The 24,840-nt window shown below is 39.4% G+C and overlaps 1 protein-coding gene across 1 annotated transcript in view; it reads right to left on the bottom strand.

Annotated features, from left to right (window-relative positions):
* Positions 1-1,699: 1,699 nt before the first annotated feature.
* The window catches only part of LOC127352052 (solute carrier organic anion transporter family member 3A1-like), a 29,164-nt gene continuing 6,023 nt past the window's right edge, over positions 1,700-24,840 (bottom strand). The window contains exons 3-10 of the mRNA XM_051380152.1: positions 12,123-12,221; positions 11,632-11,901; positions 11,240-11,404; positions 10,845-11,043; positions 9,981-10,116; positions 9,638-9,810; positions 8,368-8,432; positions 1,700-8,024 (exon numbers count right to left, since the gene is read on the bottom strand). Of these exons, the coding sequence (XP_051236112.1) occupies positions 7,648-8,024; positions 8,368-8,432; positions 9,638-9,810; positions 9,981-10,116; positions 10,845-11,043; positions 11,240-11,404; positions 11,632-11,901; positions 12,123-12,221 (1,484 nt within the window). The 3' untranslated portion in view covers positions 1,700-7,647. The remainder of the gene's footprint in view (positions 8,025-8,367; positions 8,433-9,637; positions 9,811-9,980; positions 10,117-10,844; positions 11,044-11,239; positions 11,405-11,631; positions 11,902-12,122; positions 12,222-24,840) is intronic.

The following is a 24,840-nucleotide window of genomic DNA, read 5'->3' as shown; positions in this document are numbered from 1 at the left end:
ATAATATGCGGCACATAAGGCTGAATTCTCAGCCATGTCATCCATGTAGCGGAAGCTGAATAGGTTGACTGCCACAGACAGGTAATCCATAGCTATATCAGTAAAAAAACACAAGTTCAGTGAAATGTTTCGATAGCAGCCAGACCCACAGCTAACAGAGCGTGAAAGACAGACGAGGTCGTGCAAAGGTTATTTCTGGGTCCAGGAGGTGAGACTTTGGGGATGTGGACACGTCAGTCCAGCAGAGTCCTCGGGTCAATGTGAAGACAAGTGGAAGACACATTTCTCTGTCAGCACGCAGAGAGCCCGCACGGGTTCAGGCTTTTGTCGTGAAGTCCCAAGTCATTGAGTCAATAGCCAAGGAACATGACACAACCTCTCACAGTCACTCGGCATCAAGTGGAACAGGGAATGGCATGCTTTCCATTTCACTGCACCGTGGCCCCGGCAAGACCCCGTCTGCACTCGAGAAACAGGAGAGCTCTCAGGCCCAGCTCTCGCATAAAAGCAACGCTGCAACCTGGCCCTGAACACGTACATCGCTTCCTCAAAGCAGCAGTACAAGGTGATCCACCGGTCAATCCATAACCCCGGCTATTATCTCCACTGGCTGTTGTAGCGCAGCAGGGAGGCCCGGGGATAACCAGAGGGCTAGAATGACAGGAAATTAGATCATGGCAAAGCACAAGCACATTTCGATCAGGATTTATCTTCCTCTGTCAGTGCGTTTAGAGAGGGAAAAAGAAAATGTGACCTTTCAACTTATCTGACAAAGCACTGACCAAGTGAATGCAGCCCTTTACCACAAGCATGGCTCTGCATGTCATATTGCAAACTACATCATAGCATCTGTGCTTGAAAGAAATGTCTAAACAAATAAAGATTAAGTATCTTGTATTCTCTATATCACCATCTAATGTAGGGGTTCCCAACATTTTTACGGCCAACACATTTTTATTAGCGACCCCATGTTACGGGCTGTATATGTACAGTAAATGAGCTGTCAGCACTTCAGCCAGTTTGGTTTTAGATTGTTTGGTTCATAATCAATTTTAGAGTCCTGAGAAGGTAATATGATATTTTGAAATATATTTTCTTCTTCTTTCTGTCTTGCTAATCAGCTCACAACCGCTCAAGGTTTACCATTGGGCCCCTTGTGGGATCCCAACCCCTCTGGCTAAATACTGTATTTTGTGACTATTTGTGGTTTTAGCCAGCAGTGCGGCTCTGTGGATAGTTGGTCCACCACTTTGGGCCAGACTGAATTGTCTCAACAACTTTCAGATGGAAGGCCATGAAATTTGGTACATTCAAGCATCCCTCCAGATGAAGTATAATAACATTAATAACCCTTAACGTTCCATCTAGCATCATCATCAGGTCAAAATTTGGTTTATGATATTTTGGTTTATGTCCAAATACGTCCAAAACATGACATTCAGCCTAAGATGTGCTTTGTGTTTAGTGCTAATTAACACATGTTACCATGGTAACAGGCTAAACTGATGGTGAACATGGCTAAACATTACATTCTTAAGCATGTTAATTGTCACTGTGAGCATGTTAGCATTTAGATGAGTACAGCCTCAATGAGATGCACACCCTCAGTTTTTTTCTACAACCATTCTTAGATGTAAACATTATCTGGTGAAAAATATTTGTTTGTTGATAGGCTAATAGTCAGGCAGAAAAGGTCATATTAAAAACAAAAATAGTATATTTAATGTATTTACAATAAACATACAATCATGTAATCTTTTCCAAGAAATATACAGAACATAAAGCTTTTAAATATAAATTCATATAATTTAACGAAAAAAGAAAACAAATCAAAGAAGCAATAGAGCATATCTAAAAATCTTTAGTGATGCTTTGAAAATATAGGTGATATTTTCCTATTTCAATGCCCTTTACTTTTCAAAGGTCCTCCTGCAAAGAGCCATGAAATTCACACATTGAATACCACCGACAACATAATCAAATACATCACTCTAAAACCGTCACTAACATGGTTAGCACGTGGTTTCACTTGAATCAAAGGCAACATGCTGCCTAAAGGCTCAAACCGAGGGATTATCTATCTACATACGAAGAGTTTGCTTCCAAAATAACATACATCATTTACAAAATGTGACTATCCATAAGAAATAATTGACAGCAACGAAAAACAAATTATGGACCTATTTACAGGACAGCTGTCCATTGATGTTAAAATGTCTCTTTAATGATAAATCTCAGGACTTTTTTTGTCTGAAAATGTCGTATTTTGGCAGTAAACTCTTCATATGTCAATACTTCTGTCACTAAAGATTCCACTATAAAAGTCATCCTGCTGTTACCACAAGGCAAGGTCATCAAAAGAGAATAATGAGAAAAATAGGATGTAAAAAAACATTTATGCTCCAAAGTTATTTTCTCATCACAAGGCAAAACAGTCCTGGCGCCGCAGGTGAATACAAGGTCAAGCAAGCGCTGTCACACTTGCCAGCGCATTAGACAGACCTAGAATATGTTGGCTTCTTCTTCGCGAGTGTTGAATGTTACAGTGCACAGGTTGATATGGCACAACATAGGCTCCCATCAGAAAGTCTCAGAGTAGAGCTTAATATCCAGGCACAGGTGCAGGACTGCTATCAGTGAAGTTTGGCTGATTTTCTACAGTCAACCGTATCTACTGTACAATGTCAGGCTAATAGCTTAACATTGGTGCCACTTATTTCAAGCAAAGTATTGTTTTTATTTGGACCAAAGCAACAAACAGTTATCAGCTTTGCCACTGATGGAAAGAGAGATTAATCTAAATTAGACAATACCTTCACTAGTAGAAAAGTCCTACATATTAACAGTTATTACATCCTAAATAATACTGTTTTCTAGACCCATATACAATATTTTATAGGCAATATGTTTTTGGGACACTTTTGTATGATATGGTGAAAGTAAGTGGAGGGATATCACAGAAAGGCTACATATAGCTGGAGGATCTGCTCGGAGCTCCAGCGTGGTGAGACAAAGTACTCTGCAGGACATTACAGAACACTTCTATGGTGTCACTTTGGCACTTGTATGGCACTATTATGTACAAAGGAGTCAGCACTATGACACACTGGACATTACAGTTATCAAAGACAGCGCCACCTTTTGGGGCTTGCTGGAGGAGGAGATGATGGCCAGCTGGTAATGTTAGGTAACACCTCCCTCCCTGTTTCTTTTTGAATTGTTTGTACATCTCAGCATAATGTCCGGCTGTCCTGAATGTCTCACTAGGAGCCAGTCCTCCCATCAGGGACTGTCAAATTTTGAGCTTGGAAACAATTTCAAACACTACCTAATTGGGGCCCAAACATTCTTCCAGTTTAAGAATTTAAGTCTCACTGCGATTCAAAAAATCTGTATTTATACCCTCGTAGTTCACATCAAACCAAGCATTAGTTTAGTCTGGTCTGGTTTGGCATGGCTCTGTATTGAATTTAGGTCCATTGTTGATCTTCAACATTTTCCAGCTGTTTTCCCCATCTGATATAATATTCTCTTTATTTTCTATGATGCTGAAGCACCATCAATGTATAGTTTATACTACTAACTAAACTAAATAAACTAAATACAAACTAAATACATATGAGTAGTGTGGACCCAAAATAATTTCCACCATTTGCAAAAAAAAAAAAAGAGTGGCAGCATAAAATTAAACTGAATCATAGAACTTTGTAGGTGAATTTTTAGGAAATACGCTGCTTTCTGGCCAATAGTTAGATACCACTCTCATGTCTGTGTATGAAGCTGCAACCAGCAGCTGATTATCTTAATTAAGTACAAAGATGGAAAATGGGGAAACAGCTACCCTGGCTCCCGTAACAAAATCCATCTATGAACACCTCTAAAGCTTCCCTATTAACAGCAAACATCTTGTTTGTTTAACCCGAACAACAACCAGGTGTTTCTGTTTTTTGCAGGGAGTTATAAGCGTGACTATTCCTTTGCGGGGTACAGTGACTTCCTGGAGTTTTTTGTCCCTGTGTAGTTGCCAGTAGGGTCGAGGGTTGGGTACCGAACCCGGTACTTTTAAAGGTACAGACTGAATTACATCAGTACTACCAAGTACCTTTTACGGTAAATCAATCAGTGCCAAATGTTGGTACCTGGCGAAAGAGTAATTTCTAGTAGAGAAAAAGAGAGAGAGCGAGACTACGTCACCCCTGCAGCTTGTTCAAGTTACAGTTAGTCAGCGCAATGGCGAGCCGAAAGCGGACGCAAGCATGGTTACACTCACTGCAATGTTTGTAATGCAAAATTCAAAGGTGGCTATCTAAAATGAGGAAACAACTGGTCAAAAACAAAATGTATCTAAAAGCGGAGAAATGCTCCATGTTTGATGAAAGCCAAACCCCCTCCGGCAACCGCAGCTAACATTAGCACACCTGCAGCCAGTGCCATAGAACCTCGATAGACAAAAAAACTTTATGTGAGGCATTGACATCTTCAGGTTATTTATTAACTAGTTGGATAAATTGCTGTTGGAGATAACTGGGATTTTTTCACTGCCGTAGTTGATTTTACTAGCATTAGCTACTTATTATTATTATTATTATTATTATTATTATTATTATTATTATTATTATTAGCACTTTCTTACTAACATGCTATTTAATAAGCTAAAACAGTACGTGAATCGGTATTTTTGCAAGTATGCAAGTAGTGAGAGAAGTTTGGAATTATTTTTTACAACTGAAATTGCATTTTGTTATTACAGAGAGAGTAATTCCAAGTAGCAGTATCAGTTCAAATGTTAATGGTACCCAACCGTTGTCAGGCAACCCCTTGGGCGACAGCGTCATTTTCAGTTTTTGTATGTATTAATCAAACGCGATATAATATATTAATAAATGAGCTTCAGAGGTGTTGGCAGGTGGAAATTGTTTGACTTTTGGACAGAGCCAGGCTTGTCTCTCCTCATTTCCAGTCTTTTTGCTAAGCTACAGACATGAGATTGGTATCAATCATCTAACATTTGGCAAGAAGGTAAACAAGTTTATTTACCAAAATGTTGAACTACTCCTTTAACCCCCACCTCCAAACATCAAAGGGATTACACATTTTGGAAATGAAATCTATTGTGATGGTGAGTGGCTGGACAAATGTCCAAATTTTTGATGCAAAACATAGTAAATACTTACAAAGTAAGCCAGGAAAAACAATATATTCTCTATATAAACTGGATATGTCAGAAATCAGAATCCCATAGAATTCTAAAAAATTATTGAAAAAAAAACAAACAATAAACATCTGTTTAGACAATCACTGCAGTGTGAGTGATTATTCAGCTGAGGTTTGCTCATCACAATGCAGTATGCATTATAAAGCTTTTCCATGGTCTAAAATAGAATTTAGAGGCCATTCGAGTTAAATGTGTATTTAACTATTACCATGGCCACCAAACCACAGAATCTGTGCAGCTTAGTAACATACTGAATATTTCTTTTATATTATTGCATGCATTACCAGCATGCTTTAATTGAACTAATTCTGGCTGGACACTGTGCGTCATGCTATGCTGTGTCTTCTGACAGCTAGCCCACCCTAATCCTCATGTCTCACTGGCTTGACTTGGCGTTCTGCTTAAATGCTTTCACACTCTCAGTCTGTCTGCTCACGTGAGCTTTGCTGCTGTTACTGATTCTATTAGTGAAGGCCCATACCCCACCCCCCCCACCCCACCCGACCCCCAACTGCCTCCACCTGCTTTGGCCCTACTACACACACACCCTAGAGAGTCTTATTTGCAGTGTTCCCTGCTTGTTATTTATCATGTAGCTATGTATTCCATGCATTACTGCTGCAGGGCATCCCCAAGAGTAGAATTACACCACCAAGTCAAACTGTATTTCTGTCTCGATTTGCCACTTACACAAGTGTTCCTGGCAGAATTATAATGGTGGTACGGTCAAATCAGTGGTTAAGAAGATAGTCATGTAACTGAAATGTCACAAGTTCAGTTACTGAATCAGCTCATGTGTCATCATCATCATCAGCTATACGCCTACGTAGAAGTTTGCTTTTGGAATTTGCACCTAATTTCTATAACTGTCAGAGAGAAAAACTTGATATAAACAAAATGGTGTGTAGTTTAAAAAAACATTTCTGTGGCTCTGAAACAGAAAATTACTCTCACAATCTTATCCAGCATTCATAGCAAAACTCCACACTATGACACAGTAAAGGGATAATTACGTACTGGCTCTACCTTCAACAAATCTCCTAAAGTGCCCTCCAGAACAAGAACGGGCCAATTACACTGAAAGCTGTTGAGAAAAACTCTATTCCTTGGTTTTTAAAATCTGAACAATATGTGCAACAACTCAAACTGAAGAGTTTGGTTCCAAAATGGGATATTATCCACCCTCAGGAGGACAGAGCCCTCTACTCCTGAAAAAATGACAGGTTGCACAAAATGAAATATAAAATCAGTTTCTGTTACAAATATTGTTGTAATCTTCATTTCTGGTTTTAGAAGATATTGCACAATAAGCTAAGCAATATGATTTATTTACAAAACTAAATCTTCCATTAATTTTCCACTATCTGGGTTTGGCTCACTGGAGTTAAGATTAAAGAAACGTGCAGTTATTGTATAATTGGTTTGAAATTAATTGGCTTCATTTTAGGCTAGAGGAGTGAGTATTTAGTCTGTACTACTTTTATACTTTGACTCTGCCCTCTCCTCTGAACTGAAGCTTTAACAATGTATCCAGGAAATCGGGCCGTATTGAGTCACAACCAGGTGTGATTTCCTTTATTATTATTCTTAATTACTTGGATTATGCCTATCCCTGGGCCTATTTCTCAGGCCTCTGTAGACAATGCATCTCTATCTTTCCCTATTTGTTATGTTAAATTTGTTTAAACAAAAGTCTGTTAATAAGTCTGTGGAAGGGTTGCCTAGTATGTTCTGCATGTCTGGAAAAGTGCTCTAACCATGAGCTAAAATATGCATCATCTAATGATGAACGACCTGTCCTTTCTATCTTACATCTGGACCTGAGAAGTACTTCCTTCTAAAGGAAAATAAACTGTCTAATAAAGCTAATGAATAACCAAAATATCAGACCTCTGCTTCTCAAAGAGCTTTGGCCTTGTAATAAATCAAAACCTAATATGACGCCAATTTTAACTGAACTGTTAAAGAAGTTGAACTAAAGTGGATCATTCCAGAGGTGTCATGGTGTATTAGTGGTATGACGCATTAAATGCAATGTCCCTGGTTCACATTTGGCTGGGAACATTTGTTTTGCGTGCCATCCCTCCTTTCTTTCCTAATGTTTGCTGTCAATCTCTATTCTGCTGTCAAATTAAGGGAAAAAAACTAAAATAACCGCAAGAAATGTTTTCAAGTCAGCTTATGATTTTGTCTGACAAAAATTGACCAAATCATATGTATTTCAGTTTAAAAAAACATTAAGTGCAATGTGGATATAGAGCATTTTGGGAAACTCTTCATTTTTTTTCACTATGTCTGATGTTTTGGGTGAGAAGAAGCTAAGACCCTTACTGACGACATTCTTCTAAACTGATACGACACCAAAGACACATCGCACATCAGATCAGTTGCACATTAACAGCCTCAGTATGCAGTCCCATTGCAGACCGCCACTATAAAACTGACTCCATGTTGTCACACATCTCATGGTCCTCCAGGTTGTATATGAACTTTGTCCTGTTGGCTGGGTTCTGGGTGATCTCTTTGCCCAAATTGTCCAGAGTCACATTGGAGGCGAAGAGTTCGGTGGGTGTGAGGTAACCCTCGCTGTTCTTGATGTATTTCCTGTAGTTCTTTCTCAAGCACTGCCACGTGGTGGTGTACAGGATGAAGGCTGACGACTTCAGGGCAATGGCGATGCTGACATACAGATGCCTGTAGGCCACATTGTCGTACAGCATACATGCTCCCTTCTCGCCGCAGACGGTGCTCCAGAACAGACAGGTAGAGTCGATGCCCATGCCGAAGATCAGAGGGGGAGGGATGAAGCCTGGTGCAGGAGGGGATTATGGACAGACAACAGGTCAGCAGGTCAAAAGGTCAAAAAGCATACCAGTTTGAGTTCAGGTTTCCTTTATATCCACACAGACAGACCAATAAAGTTAATTTCAACCAGGGTGAAAAATTGCTCCGACATTTAAATCACAGAGCAAAACTACAGGGCAACAGTGAACATGTCACGAACACATCAGATAGGACAAACACTGCAGTGTGAGACTTATTACAGAATGTGTAGCCATAGAAAAATCAAGAACAAATAATTGTATTTGTGGATATAATTGCAGAAAAGTATACAAAGCAAATACATTAATTTAATGTTAAAAACTGCTTACCTATCAGTCTCAGGAGCAGGAACAGAACTCCAAGGGCATACGATTTAAGTTCTGGGCTTACAGTTCTGAAAAAACAAAGACAGAATTGGCATAAATTGTGTGTACCGGTGAACTCAAAGTTTCATTCCCAGTGAGGTCAAGCAAGCTGGAGACCTAAGAGCTTAGCCTAATTATCTCAAAGGATAATTCCTGTTTAAGAAAACGTAGGTCTGATTTCTGTATCTTTTCTTTCAATTATGGGAACATTCTTCACACCAAAGTAGTTGCTGTACTTTGGGGACATGGAGAAAATGCAACAACAAAGTTTGCAATCAGATGAATTGTAAACAAGCTAACAGTTTTGCCAGAATATCTACCACTTTATTTGGAGGTAAATTATAGTGAGCACACATGCAAAATAATTTTTCCTCATTGCCCAGGAAAACTATGCACACACCTGCGGAAAATACAGCAGGTGGGGTCATTGGTCTGTTAAAGCAGTTTAGTAACTTTACCATCTGCAAGAAAACCGGGTGTTTGTTTAATGGAATAGGTCTACATTTTGGGAATATTATTTGCTTTCTTAGATGAAAAGGTTGATACCACTCTCAGATCTGTACAATAAATATGAAGCTTCAGTCAGCAGCCAGTTAGCTTAGCTCAGCATAAAGTCTGGAACCAGGTGGGGGGAAAGTAGTGTAACTACTTCAGCTTCATGTCTGTCTCCTGGCAACCTGACGACAAGACTCCTGCACATACCTCCACTGTAAATGTTTTTACACTTTTCTTTAAGTTATCGTTCAGACTAAACAAAAGATAACGTGTTAATTAGAGATCATTAGAGGTGATCGTAGATGGACTTTGTTAGCTTTGGACAGAGCCAGGCTGTTTCCCCTTTTCCAGACTTACACTAAGTTAAGCTAACCAGCAGCTGTCTGCAGCTTTTTCTTTACCACAAACACATTAAAATCTTGGTTATTATACCTGTAATAATAGTGTTATTCTATTAAAATATGATTAGAAGTATAAAAGTATGCCCTAAGTTGTACTAAACAAAAAATATTCTTTAATATATATACAGATATAATTGACTATATTTATCTAGAGTGATATTCAAAGCCATTCGCTCACCTGTCTGTTATGTACCCCACACTGTTCTTTGACTCTGTATATAACATAATGTTACCATGTGTGTCAGTATGACTGAAGTGACTCTGACTCCATCATTTTGCCATGAATGTCAACGGCTCCCTCTTGTGGGCAGTCTATGCATAACATCAGGTCTCCTTACCTGATAAGGATGATGACAGAGGGTGTCTGGGCCATAGCTCCGATCATGCTGCACACACAGATAACACATAGGAAGGTGAGGAAGGCCTGCTGACAGCCTGGACTGGGACACTTCCCTGGTAAAGCCACCGCATCTTCACTGGTGCTGGATATACACGTACAGCTGGTCAGGTTCTGATGAAAAAAGAGGAAATGAGATCAAAATGTTGTTATCTTACTGTGAATATGGAGACCTAAAGTGGGACTGCTGCACCGTATTTATGTATGTAAATATGTGTGTAGTCTCCAGACTACAAGCTAGTCATAGTGGTCTTGTTTTAGTGTGTGTTAACTTTTTCACTCACTGGTTTGGTGCAGCCAGCGAAGCAGGCTGAGAGGTAGGTGACTCCATTGGAGCCACAGACAGGGCTCACTGATGCTGTGTAGCAGTTACAGTTATTGATGCACGGTGACTCAGGTCGCTGCCAGGACTTCAGCGTCCTATGGAGGAGGTCAAAGGTCATGTTAGGGAGTATATTGTAATATATTTTGTGTACAATGTTCACATCAAATGGGAGTAACCACAGAAACAACTTCATTAAAAACAAACTTTTCCTGAAGACATTCACTCACTTTTGTATCATTTCAAGCCTGCATGGACATTAATTCATTTTTAAAGAGTAAGTCAGCACTTGACATACATAGAGCACTCTATGGGCTGAACATCCAACAGCTTTCAAATGCATAACATCAGAATTACAGCATGTCTTAAAGTTTTAACCCATAGAGTACAGTGCAGAGGCAGCTTACTCCACAGTTAACACTGACAGTGCTTATGTCTGCTATCTGACATGTGGAACATCATATTACAGATATAAAGCATTGCTGATATTTTACTGTTAATGCACAAGAGAAGTTCAATAAATCAGCAACAAAACCTCCCAGCTTCATCATCTTGTCTCTTAGTGACAAGAAGGTTATTTTTGGCCTATTTAAAGTCTCTTATGCAAGGCCTGAATCCTGTATTAATACACCCGTATTATGTAAACAGGAATAGCTATTAAAGCTATATCTAAGCAAAAAAGTTGCAGTACATTGTATTGTTTGTCAATTTTAATTTTTTATATTTTATCATATTCTTATTAGCATGCTAGTGCAAGTCATGCATAACTAGAATATGTTTCTTGAAAAACTGCATACAAGCAATACAATAACTTGTCCCTGCTTACTCGTTGCCGTAGGCGACAGTCACCCCGGCGACAGGTCCGGTGTCACAGCCCAGGAAAAGAAAAGAGACATAGCAGGCAGTGGACACCAGGTTGACCAGCATGGCCATTCGGACAGCGCCCAAAGCTGACAGGTTCAGTTTCTTTACCAGCAGACCCCCGAGGAAGATACCCAGACAGGCACAGGGGATGGCCGTCATACCTGGGGAGGGGAAGACAAAGGCGTCCAATGTTTTTACTGGCATTTTCCTTAGTATATGTTTCTGCACTACACAAATGTTGTCATTATATTATACAATATATAAACTCTCTATGATATAAAATTAGTTTTTTTATATCCTAAACCTGGGTGCCCTGAAGGTTTAATGCTAAAATACACAAGATTATGATCCGCCTACCTAGCAGCTGATTGGCTGAGGAGGTGGTAAGGTTGAACTGCTGCTCCAGGTATTTTCCCAGGAAGGCAGCAAAGCCAGCAACCACAGCAATCTCCATGCAGGCTGCCAGTGTGATGCAGCTGAACACCGGATTAGAGAGAAGGTGCCTGGTTACCCGGGGGATTACTGGGTTGATGGAGAAGAGGAAAATGGAGAAAATAGGATACAATGAGTAGTAGATCGGGTACCGGTAGAGAGACAGAAAAAACAGAGAAAAGGGTTAGGAATGACAGAAAAATTATAATTTCTGAGGAATTTGATTAACAATCAAATCTTATATTCTATTTTGAAATTTCCCACTGTTCTTCAGCCCTTTTTTCTCAGGATCTTCTCCCTTCTCTTCTCTATCTCACCTCTCAGATGCTCACAAACTGAGAGTCCACTGTTTATATCAAAGCCATGAATGGCCCCGTTGGGTTTAGAGCCCTGGTACTCCAGGGTCAGGGAAGAAGGCAGCATGGCCTGCTCACTCTCCCCTCCACCATCCATGTCCTGCTCGTCCAGCGACTGGGGGAAGCCAAACATGAAGAGGGCTGACACAAAGAGTAAGGCACCACAGAGAAGGAAGCCGGCCCACCACGCCCCGATCCAGCGAGGGTCATCTGGGGTGATGTCTAGCGTACCTAGAAAGGAGGTAGGGGAATATACCACAATGGATGAGTGTTGAATGAAATTTTATAGATCAATATGAAAAAAGTAAATTCTGCCTGTTAATTTAATGTTTCTATTGTGATACAATATTGTTGTTGTTCTTGATTTATAGTTTATCTACAGCAACAAAAAATAACAAAATTCAAGAATATATCTCAAGAAATTCAAAGAAAGAAAGCAGCTGCCAACTCACTAGTGTCGATGAAGACAGCATCAACATAGACTTTGGTACAGACAGAACCTAAGATGAAGCCACAGGCCGGGCCAAACACTAGTGTTGAAAATAAAATACCTGCAAGACAAACAGAGAGAGCATGAAAGAGTAAGTCAGTTAAAATGAAAACAGCAACAGCAAAAACTCAGCAATGTTTTAGTATAAAATCGTATCGTAGTACTGTAGTACCGTAGTATTTGGTTCACTTTAGCTTAGTTTAGTTGTACAGTAATAACAATTATTAAAAAAATTAAATCTACCCACTGTCCATCAACCAGAAGTGCACTTCACCTCATATTTCAGTAGAGGGCAGCATTGTATCTAAAGTGTCCATTACTAAGGCCCTTTTATTAAATGTGTGGTAACATGGAGCTTCCTACCACAGAGAACACTTCTGCTGTTAAATCCACTGTGTGACTGAGAACCAAATGTGTTCTAGTCAAGGAAAGATTATGTGTTGAATCTATGCCAAGGGACTTTAAATTTCAGCGGATGTCTCCCACTGGCAGATTTATTCACTGTCACTGTAATATGCAGCTCATAGGTTGCACAGTGTAATTGATCTAAGACTAGATTATCAAGCAGGATCATAAATAATCAAGCGGGAAATGGGTTCTTAGTGTTAGAGCTGTGGGGAACCACTGATGCAGTAGCTCCGGTTGACTTACTCTGGAAAGCAACGCTGCCCTGTTTTGGCCCAGAGGCTTTCCAGTAAGCAACAGCAGAGTGTGCAGGACTCTGTGTGTGCATGTGTGTGTGGCAGTGAAATTCAGTTATCCATGCTGGTGGGACATGGAACAATAGGAGTGAGCTCCAGTAGCCTAACTACTAATAACCAAGGCTAAAGAGTAAAGGAGGCAGTTCCCCACTGGTAGAATGAGAGAGTCAATTTTTCTGTGAAGGATGTAATGATTAGTGCTGTGGTTGTAAACAGAGATAAATCTGAGAGTGGACCGGCGGATTCATTTTTTACAGTGTTATTAATGCATTTCTAAAGATGAATCTCGAAAATATGAGAAACAAAAATTGTTTCAAGCTGCTCTGGTCGCTGTTTCAGCACAAAAACACATTTTATCCATAATTCTTTAAAAGGGCATTCAGGCATTTTTATTCCCTTATGAGAGATATGCAGTAGAGAGATGACAAGAAATGAGGAATGTCAGACTCAAACCAGGAACACTGTGATTCATGATCAGCACGCTGAATACCCAGGCCAGCATGAAGCCCCATCCATAATTCGTGTGTCAGATTTTGGGACTTCAGGGTCACAGACGACCAAATATTTATAACAGTAACTCTAATAAATTAAAGTCAGAAGCCTCAGTCCTAACCATAAAACATAGAAGGTTGTATATAAATATGCATATGCTTAACGGTGGACATAACAGTTTTGTAAAGATTTGTGAATATTAGTAGTGCAAAACCAAAAACGACATCGTCCAGTTTCCACATTGACGTTTTCAATAAGACTAACTAACTGCTAACATTGGTTGAGTGAAACTAAACATGAAGTACAGCTCATGAAAATTTTATTTTGTCAAAAAAAAAAGGACCAATTCAAAATTTGATGGTGCTGGATGAAAAGTCAACTTGCCAGCTGCTACAGCATGTAAAAATAGTCCAAAATCCAAAAAAAGGTAGTAATTAAAAACCTAGGCATGTGTAAGGTAAGAGTGTGATCTGTTATTGGTTGTTAAGCACAGACATCATGAACAGTGCCTGAATTGGACCGACATTTTCAGCGCTGTTTTCTCAGTGTATGTTCACAAAGAGATGCAGTAAGGTTTTTGTTTTTGTTATTTCAAAGATCAGACTCTACTCTGCCTCTGATTGGCTCTGATCCTGACATTTTCTGGTCTAACCATCTCATTCCATCCCTAACTAACCGGCCAGCTGGTGGGGAGAATAAAATCAAGCATTACGCAGGTGTTTAGGGGTGTGTACGTAGACTCACCAGAATGTGCGAGTACGCAATGAGAAGTAAGGGTATTCACCTGGACAAAAATCAGAAGTGTTGATTCCCAGTAACAGTGAGTACTGGCCCATTTTAGGCAGTGATATTATATAATAAAAAAAGACACACTGCAGCTGCACAGTACTGGACAGTAGACAGAATAACAGTACACTGATACAAACGGTACAGAGCAGAGTGAAAAGACAGATACAAAAATAAATAAATTAGGAGAACCATAAATGATATACTTTATATGTCATTCCCATTAAACTACGCTGTACTAAGATACACTAAACTGTGACAATAGACTCAGGTACACCCTCCCTCTCTCTGTCTGACTTTCTCTGTCAGCTAGATGCATTCTGTTCATTTCAGCAGAGTCACTGTTGCCAGCGGGGCTGAAGTCAGGTGACAGAGGAGTTCTGGGGTTACAGCAGGGCCAACTTGACTGCCCAACCAATGAACAAACTCTCATGTCCAACTCTGCCTTCCACTAGGATCAAATCATAGACAAACACGGGACAACACAACTAATCCATAATGTATATGATGCAGGGACGCACACACACAAACATGGCAGTGAACCAGCGGAAATTGTTGGACCCCAGCCAGTCTTATCTACAGTACACCAAAGCTCCATATTTTCTGAACGTTGCTGTGGTCCTGTATACATTGGAATAAGGTAAGAGCTTGGAGAGGCCTTCAAAGTGAAGCAGCTGATGACAATAGCAGCAATAAGCATGATGACGGAGAATTCCCAGTAAGCTTTGTTATGCCGTGAGAAAAGACAGAGAGCTCATAATCCTATAGCAACAGCTGCTAGACACCCATCAGGAGAAGCATTCAGGACTGCTGCCAGTCTGTTGTCTGCACTCAACAGTTGGTACATCTAAGACCATTTCCGTGGAGACCCGGCTGGGGGCTTATGGCAGCAAAAGAATGTATGTAGTGAGGGACTAGAGTTTTAACTATACAGTAAAACTGTGTTTGGTAAAAACTACATACAATATTTTTTTGACTCACATATTTAAGTATGCTTGAAGTGTCTTTGCTGGAAAAACAAAACAAAACAAAAAATACTGCATCCATCAAGTAATGTGAAATTCTAATAACTTTTTAAATTCTATAGTAAGTTAAGTAAACTAGTCTTACAAAATTTAAGTTTTCAGAAATAATAAATGGCAATGGACTTAGTGTTTAATAATTTATATATATATATATATATGTATATTTTTATGTGACTATACAATGGTAGGTTTATGTACATATTAAGTGTGACTGAAACCACAGGATTTTTATAATTTTTTAAACCTTTAAAATTATTTTAAAAATGTGAAGAAAAAGTGAAGTATGACTTTAAGTCATATTTTTTTTTTACGTTTAAATGTAGTGAACTGTTGAAATAAAAGTTGCTTCATCGTTATTTGACAAATTCTGCAAAGAGCAACCATTAGAATAATGTTGGAAATATGTCGTTCACACATTTCTAAATACATTAATTATAAAAATCAATGCCTGTGAGGTTATTTTTCAGAGGACTGGTTTAACTTCTGAATGTTCATGAGAGGCAGAATGTAAATCTCTCTGGATTTATTGACTTTGCAATGATTGCAGTCTAGCTGTGGATGAAACCTGCAGATTCATTCAGTGTCTTCAGTTGAGCTACAGTGTAACAGAACATATCAATTGATTGATGGCTTTGGAACATAGAATCAGCAGAGTAGGCACAGAGAAATATAAAACTAACCTTTGAGAGTGATCATCCTGAGAAAGCTTATTTAGTAGTGAAGCAGTTAAAACACTCAGGAAATCACACTTAGGTATAAAAACAACAACACAAAATATTATTATTACATTAAGTTCCTCATTAAATAACTAGGATTTGACTCCCCTATCTTTCTACTTATCTTTTAAAAACTAAAGAAAATATAGCGTCAGCCATTTCTAAAATTGCCCAAACAATAGTCATCTTATTTTGCAACCAAATTCTTGATTTGTGAATGCTGACAGGATTAACTAAATGACACAGATGTTTGCACTGTTTGAGAAGCTTTATGAACCTGTATATTTTTTGTCCAGAATGAATTTGAGCTCACATCGCCGTCGCCAATATAACACAAGAAAAATCTATGACAAAAGGTAAGCACAAATGGTTTAAAAGGGCAGAGATGACAGCTGGCTGACATGGGGGAATTAAATCTGACACCCGCCTCAAACACATACAGTAGGCTGTTTTAGCAGTACATGCTTTACCCCCTAGATGCTGTGCACGCTAAATATTTCCACCTTAATGGATTTCCATTGTTTCTATGCAAAAAAACTGACTGCTGTTGTATTTTATACCTGCTGTGTCTGAGCGCTGAGACAATGGACACGCACACAACCAGCTAGAGATAAAGGAAAAGGTACATTAATACAAACTAAGAGAAGATGAGTTTATTTTCTCTGATCACCATTTTCTTATATTTCTTATTCCTTTCACACTGTAGCACCAAAGTAACTTTCTGACACATGAACCTTGATGACTGAAACTAGCTGTAAGAGAAATGTATAATTCACGTACAGACACTCTGCGAGAGCATAGAGCTTTAGAGATATCCATGTAAAACTCTGGCAGCTTGTTTGACCCAGCCATGTGTAAATGGCAGGTGGAGACACTTCACTTAAGCTGAGAGCTTGTAGAGGATTCGACAGCTCCTCCTTACTGTGAGATTGTATCCATCTCCACCTGAACCGACAGGGGTTTGTTCCTAAAACATTACTTTTACTATTAATATCATACACACATAATAATAATATAAAAAGAAAAATAAATAATAATAATATTAATAATAATATACTCTTTATTCAGTAATGCAGACTCTCTGAACCCAGTTTTGTTTAAACCAGGGGTTCCAAAACTTTGTCATGTCAAGGACCCCCACAATAGATGCACATTAGATCACGGACCCACAATTTGAAAATATTTTGTCTTAATTCTCTCTGAATAAGGTTTTTACTTTTAGGTTCCAAAATTGTAAATAAATGATAATATAAATATTAAATAAAGATTGTAATAAATAATGACCAGAAGCATATTTTTCCTACTCATTTACATATATTGGGGGAAAAAAATATTTTACAGAATAATGCACATTCATTATCAACACAAATTACAGCCTCAAAAATATCATAGTTAAAGGTCCAGTGTGTAACATTTAAGAGGATTTATTGGCAGAAATGGAATATAATATTCAGGTATTTTCATTGGTGTATAATCACCTGAGTGTCCTCAACAGCTCTGATGCATATGGGGCTCTACTGTATTTTACTCAGACTCAGTGTGTATTTAAAACCAAGACTGTAATGGTGGGTAGCTCAGTTTACCCACCTTTACAACAAGCAGTCACAAACTGATTTGTATAGGCTATATATTTGAGTTCTTTTGGAATACCAATAAAAATCAACTGTAGTCTATTGGGTCACTTTTATTGTTAACATTACATTACATTTGGTCTAATAAAAACAGAAGATATGAAAATCAGGCTCAACATGATGATTGCTGGTGACCTCGCCTGTGTTCTGTACCATGCTGTCATAAATGCAGCAGAGGCAAGGTCATACTGTGTGAGACAGGGCTCCTCTACCTGCTCACACTGCCAGCACATGAATCATTTCTCACTCAGACTCACATTATGGCACGGTTCAATCACTGGCACTTTGTGTCTTGGCAAAGGTGGTCTTAAGAGGTGCACATATAAAACAACCTGGGCCGGACTGAACAGACAGTGTATGCTGAGTCAGCGTCCATACCTTCCTCTGCTGTCCTACAGTGGAAGAGTAATAACTCCACTGGAGTAAAAACATTTTGCTGCAGTGGACTCTCCGCTTGCGGCCTCACAGCTTCATTACACGCATTACAGCGATGAATAGAGGCTAAGATATGAGGCAGGAGGAGAGAAGCTGACCCAGCGGCTGCAGAGTTGGACCCCTCAGGCTCTTTTACTTTACAGTACTGTTATGTACATGGAGGTTACTGTACTTTACACTCCTGTACTGTAATATGATGTATTGTTGCTGCAATTTAGCACTCTGCTGCATGAACACTGCTGTCCAGCCTAGTCTGAGGTACTTTTGTGCATTCACATAATAACGAGAAGGTTGTGCTGAACAGCAAGTCTAATGTTAGTTTGTTAAATGTTTCAATAGATTAACAAACTTCTAACTAATGTTAGAAAAAATCAGATGATTAGTCTGACTAACTACACACTTCTAATAACAAGGCTGACAGTTCACACCTACCAGTTCCGTAAGGCTGTACTTTGGCACAGCAATGCTTTGAGCAAAATGCTAAAATCAACATGCTAACACACTGATGTTTAGCAGATGTGTTTACTGTATTCATTGCCTTAGTTAAAGGACCAGTAAAGAGGATTTAGTGCCATGTAGTGGTGAGATTGCAGAATGCAACCAACTAAAACCCCCTGACTCAACGAAGCATGTAAGAGAAACTATGGTGGCAGTGACATTCGTGAAAAACGGGAAAGGCCCTATCTACAGCCAGTGTTTGGTTTGTCTGTTCTGGGCTACTGTAGAAACATAGCGGTTCAACATGGTGAACTTCATGGAAGAGGACCCACTCCCTCTGTAGTCAAAAATTGTTCATTCTTAGGAAGAACTATTCCTATATTTAGAAGATTATACACTAATAACTAATACATACCTACGAATATTATATTCAGTTTCTGTCAATAGATCCTGCTAAATGTTTCTGGACCTTTAAGCATATTACCATGCCCATATTTTGGAATTAGCACTAAACATAAAGTACAGCTGATACTGATACTGAAGTAATGGTCTTAAAACAAAGCACTGCGCAAAATGAAATTCTGACCCGATAATGGCGCTAGAGGAAAAGTTAAGGGATCACCAGTGTTATCACAATTCATCCTGAGGGCAACATGAATGTGTCCAACAAATGTCAAGGCAATGCAGCAGTTGTTGTCATTTGACACGCCACAAATGTTAATCATATGGTGGTGCTAGATCTTACCAACATCAGTAAGATTCATCTGGGGACCATGAATGTCTGCATAAACCGTCTTAGCAATCCATCAGTTGATGAGAAATGTCAGCCTGGACCAGAGGGGTGGGCTGACCAACAGGTCAACACTGCTGCCCCTAGAGGCATGCTGCTAATGTGGCTAAACATTTGCATTTCTGACACAGCAAATGCATGGAAACCAAGTGAAAATGGAAGAGTAGTCTACTGAGTCTGACTGTAGTGTTGCTGTGATGTTCACATACACCTGACTTTATACTGTATAGCAAAACAAGATTTACATTGCCCATTAGCAAGATACAAACATTTACACAGCACCACATTTTAAACCCCATTAGGATGTAAAGCAGAAACTATTTGAAGCTACATTATTGTAAAAAAGGCACAGAGCATGAATACTCTAATTGAATAGCTGCTTTTCTGTTAGAGGCTCTGTTAGTGATACAATAGATACAAGGGTTAGTTGCCTTTGCCTGGGGTCAAGCACTAGACAGCGATCAATAATCCAATTACAGTCCTGCTCGGACATTATACTATAGTCCACAGAGCTCAGGAGCTGGTTAGTCTTTCTGTAGGAAGCTAGTTTCTCCTTCGATCAGGAACATATCATAGCTGATCATATAAGCTACAGGTCAAGAGTTAAAATTATATATATGTACTGTATCCACCAAGTTTGTTCTCACTGAAATATCTCAACTATTATTGGCTGGTTTGTCCATAGTGCCCAGGGGATGAATGCTAATGACTTTGGTGATCCCATTACTCTTCCTGTAGGGCCACCACGCCTGGTTGACATTTGTGGTTATTAGTGCTGTCAGTTAAACGCGTTATAAACGGCGTTAACGCAAACCCATTTTAACGGCGTCAATTTTTTTATCGTGAGATTAACGCTTGTTTAACTTCGTAGTTTTTTTCACATGCTGTTGCAACAACTAGCAAAGTTAGAAAAACTACAACACCACACAGGATCTAGCTAGATCGGAAACAAAACAACAGGCACGCCGCACACACTTGTTTAAGAGTAGTAGACGTTACGTTTTGAGTGGATGGCGAGCGTGAGACGCCGAAATGGATGCCAATAATATTCTGAATGGAGAGTTTACTTTTAAAAAGTTGCCAAATGGTTCCATTGACAAGACCAAAGTGATCTGTGTGTTTTGTCGTTGTGAACTGAGCTATCATCGCAGCACGTGAAGTCTGAAATACCACTTGATGGCCAAACACACAGCTGATGTGAATTCTGCGCCCCCTCGTCAAAAGCCAGGCGACAATGGATGATTTTTCAATAAAAACAACATTTGCACAAAGCAAGCCGATCCACTTTTCCATGTTGATAAGAGCATTAAAATGAGAAAAAATAATGAGACCAAAAGAAATCAAGGGACATTTAGAATAGATAAAAATGTGCGATTCATTTGCGATTAATTGCAATTAATTGCGAGTTAACTATGACATTAATGCAATTAATCGCGATTAAATATTTCAATCGTTTGACAGCACTAGTTGTTATACATGTAATGTCTTGACTGCTTGTGTTGGACTTTGGACTGTTGCTAATGTTAGCATGCCATCATGATAAATTAAGATGGTGAACACTGTAAACATTATAGCTGCTAAACATAACTAATGTGTGCTCAGGTTAGCAGAGTGCCTTAGTAAAGCCTCACAGAGCTCCCAGTGTGGCTGTAGACTCTGGACACTTTCCATCACACAGATCCCACTCTTCATTGCTTATGCTGCAGTGTATCACTGCTGCATTACTACACTTTTTTAATCTATTTTTGTTTTCCTCTCAGCTGCCAGAAAGCAGTTGGCCAGCTAACTGAAAAGCTAGTCACTGTTTCTTTTTTCCAGCCTGCTGTCTGATCTGTTGCTAGGACAGAACAGAACACATGCACAGAGAAGTACCGGACACTAAATGAAAACATACTCAACATTTGAGCAAGAACAGATACAGGACAGGTGCATGCTGGGGGATTTGTGCCATGACAACTGTGAAGTGTTTCCTGGTTTGCTCTTGAGTATTCCCAGTGTCCTCAATCTCTCATTCAGGCAGTATTGATCCATGTGGGGTGAAGATGTGGCCACAACAGCGCAGCCTCCCTTTCAATCATCTGGTTTGTTAGCGAGCCTGTGGAGAGCTGCTGCTTTAATATTTAATCGTATGGTTAGATGTTTGCTAAACATCTCCAAACTGCTTCTCTGTTACGTTGCATTATTCAGGGGTTTTCTTACAATGTTACTGTCTCTTCACACGTCAAGCTCGTCAAACAGTGCCACTGCATAGAGACTGGGAGAAGGAAGCAGCAGAAATACTACTAAGCAGCACATAACACATATGTACTGTATAAAGACCAGGCGCCATGCAATTACCGAGCAACAACAGACAACCCAGCAGTCACATTGTAGGAGGTAACCATGGCAATCAATATGCCTCGATTGTCAAAAAACAGAGTACAGAGAGGGGGTGGTGGAGAGAAAAGAATAATGGACTATCTGTAAGTGTCAAAGGAAGAAGCTTGGGGGATGTTATGAAAGGAACAGTTCCTCATGGACTGGCAAAGGCCACGGCTCACTAAGCCAGGACATAACAGTAGCCACGATACCAAATCAGAGTCAAGATTTCAGACAGCTGAGGAGTGAGAAAAGAGCAACAAATGGTGGTACATTTTAAGGTTGCAGTTAAGAGACGTCCTTGGTTGACTGACTGGACTGTCAGATCCAGTCCATCACAGGGCTAACGTAAACAGACAAACACAATCAGATTCATGCTTACAGGCAGTTCTGACTCTCAAAGTCCAACTGAAATCACAGTTAGTGATCCCTTATTGCTCTAGAATATCATGCCAGAGCAATAAAATGTTAATATTTTTGGCATAATTTGAAGGACTGAAATATTTTGTACAGACATTCATGGTCACAAGAGGATGAATCCTTGACTTTTACTCTAGCATCACCATGTGGTCAAAATTTTTATATATCCAGTACTTTGGTGATGTGGCTCAATACCTGCAATATCAGCATGGTTAGCATGATCAGCGTGAGCACAGGTTAGCACAGCTGTAGACTCTTAGTCTTGCTTTACTATGAATTTAATTTAAGAATTGTTTTTGAATTTGTTTTCTCAAACCCAACCACTACTGAAAAAACTTAACACAAACAGGGAGAACGTGCAAAGCATGAAGGAGATTCAGGACCTTCCTGATGAGTAGACACTGATAACCACTGTGCTGCCCAACTGATGGATGTAATGTATTCTAAAATGTTACATAAGGAATAAATAGGGAATTTTAGAGATGCTAAATGTGTAGTAGTGCTAATGAGTTAACACATTTTAGTGAGGCAATGAAGAATTAACCCATCATATTGTGTGAAGTAGATTCCTTTAAATTTTCTAAAATAGCAGAGAAATAAGCCTATCAAGTGTAATGTCTAACATCAGGCATCTGGTATGAGTTGGCCTCTAGCCAAGCGGGGGGTAGGGTGGGTTGTTAGGTGCTGTGCTAGCCTTGTTTGCCCTCCTTCCTCTCCTCCATCCTCCATCCTCCGTCCATCCCTCCCTCCCTCATCTCCTCCACTCTGAGCCCTGCTGGCAGAGACTGTGCAGATCAAAGCATGCACAGAACAAACCGCAGGCCCTCTCACCCTGCAAGAGGTCTGCATTGAAACGCAAGCAGGGACAACGCAACTAGCCAAGGACTAGCAGAGAGGCCTGTGAGCAGGAGGAATTAGCCACACGGTAGCCAAAAATACTAATACTAATTTTCTTTTAGTGCCTTCATTCCTCCCATAGGGGGAGATATAAATGGACCATTGTATTTTCCCACTATCAGTTAAATTGTCAATACATTTTAGTTAACCAAACACACATTTACAGAAGAACCAGAGCTTGTATGGGAAAAAAACTCCACATAATTGGCTGAAATGTATCAAAACAAGAAAAAATAAATATGTTTTAACATTAATATTCCTCATTTTACTAATAACTGTAGTTTTTGTATTTGTTTTTTTTCTCGTCCTCTGTCTCATTCACTCTGTCTCCCTAGATGGAGCTCTGCTACTAGCAGGTCGCTGAGCGGTGAGAAGAACAGGAATGGCACATACTGTAGCCTCAGTGCCTGTCTCTGTACTGTTGCCTTGGTAACTTTGGCAGACAGGCTGTAATGTGTGTTATGTCAACCTCTTGGTTTCTGCTGTAAGTATAACTGCAGTCTCGGTTCCTGGCCACTGAAGTTGGGAATAAGGTGCTTTGCTCAATTTCCCTTTCAACACTGACAATACAGGAAACATTGGCTCTTTAAATTAAATTATAAGTCAGTAATCTTCTGCTCAAGACTGCTTTCTAACATTAAACACACACTCCTTGATCGTATCCCCATACCCAACAGTGCCCCAAAAATCCACAAATTAGCTTTTTCAAAACAGAAACAATGACCTGGGAACTATTTGGGTGCTATAATGAAATTAATTTAGTATTAAAATATTATTTATTGTTACCGTAATGGCAATTTTTAAGAACCTATACAACCTTTGACCTTGTCATTGTAAAACCATACGCAACTGTTAAAGAGGATATTATATGCATACAACCTTTAGCCCTGTTTCTCACTACACTCTATGTCCCAGTACACAGTGGGATGTTGAAACTTCAGTAAGAAGCCAAGGACATGATCATCTCACCACACTATCTGTCTGTTTACTGTCCCACAACTCAGGAATGTGTAACCCCCAACAGGGATAAAACCATACTGCTTCTGCCAATGGGGGCTCTTTGGACTTTCACATACGAGAGTGTGTGACGGTTGCATTGAGACCATTCATGGATGACTTGAATAAAACCTTACAGAAAGACAAGATCATACTTTGAATACTTTTTTAAACAAATTGCCACCACATTACATAATACCTATGGCACAAATTAGCCACTTTACTTACAGCAGCAACACTGTAGTGTATGACACCATTCAGCAAAAAAGAGTATAAAAAGGCCAAGTATTGATGGACTAATGCATCCCCTCAGACATAACTGACATGTTTAATAGCCAAAGATATTTCCATCCACTGGCCAAAGTCATTATCTGCGCAGGACAAAGCTAAGTCAATACTATGCAGTACACTACCACAGAAACAGGCCTGTCTCATCTCCTTAAATGACATACCGTAATAGTGTATATATTTATATTTTCTTCAAGAAATAAAATTGTGTACACTTGTATAGTTAAAATGCATCTCTTATTTCTGTCTAAATCAGAGCAGCAAAAGTGTTAATACATAATTTGTAATGTGAGAAGTTCATGTACGTTGCAGCGAAAATAAATACACACTGATGTACTTTTATTCAAGCCGTTAAAGATATTCTTATTATGATCTGGACACAAAACTATATGAACAAACTACAGTGTCAACACACCTCAGTCTGTGAGTCAGATTATTAAACATGACAATGGCAAAGGGGACACACACACAGACTCTGACACTGCATGACACACAATAGGTCTTGATGTGGGATAGAGGAGATGACCGGCTAAATGTCTTATTTTAGAATGATATTCTTCCTTTATATCCTTTTACTCCTGATGGCCTTCTGAGCATTCCTGCACACTCAGTGACCAATACTAACTATTTCAGAATACTGATGAAGGAACTGAAGTTGTTTTATTGTTGTACAAATTGTGACAATGTGCAGTTCAATGCGCAAAAGG

Source organism: Dicentrarchus labrax, unplaced genomic scaffold (genome assembly GCF_905237075.1).
Source record: "Dicentrarchus labrax unplaced genomic scaffold, dlabrax2021, whole genome shotgun sequence".
Taxonomy (NCBI): domain Eukaryota; kingdom Metazoa; phylum Chordata; class Actinopteri; family Moronidae; genus Dicentrarchus; species Dicentrarchus labrax.
The sequence above is the reverse complement of the archived record's forward strand: the minus strand, read 5'-3'. Positions and strand labels throughout refer to the sequence as shown.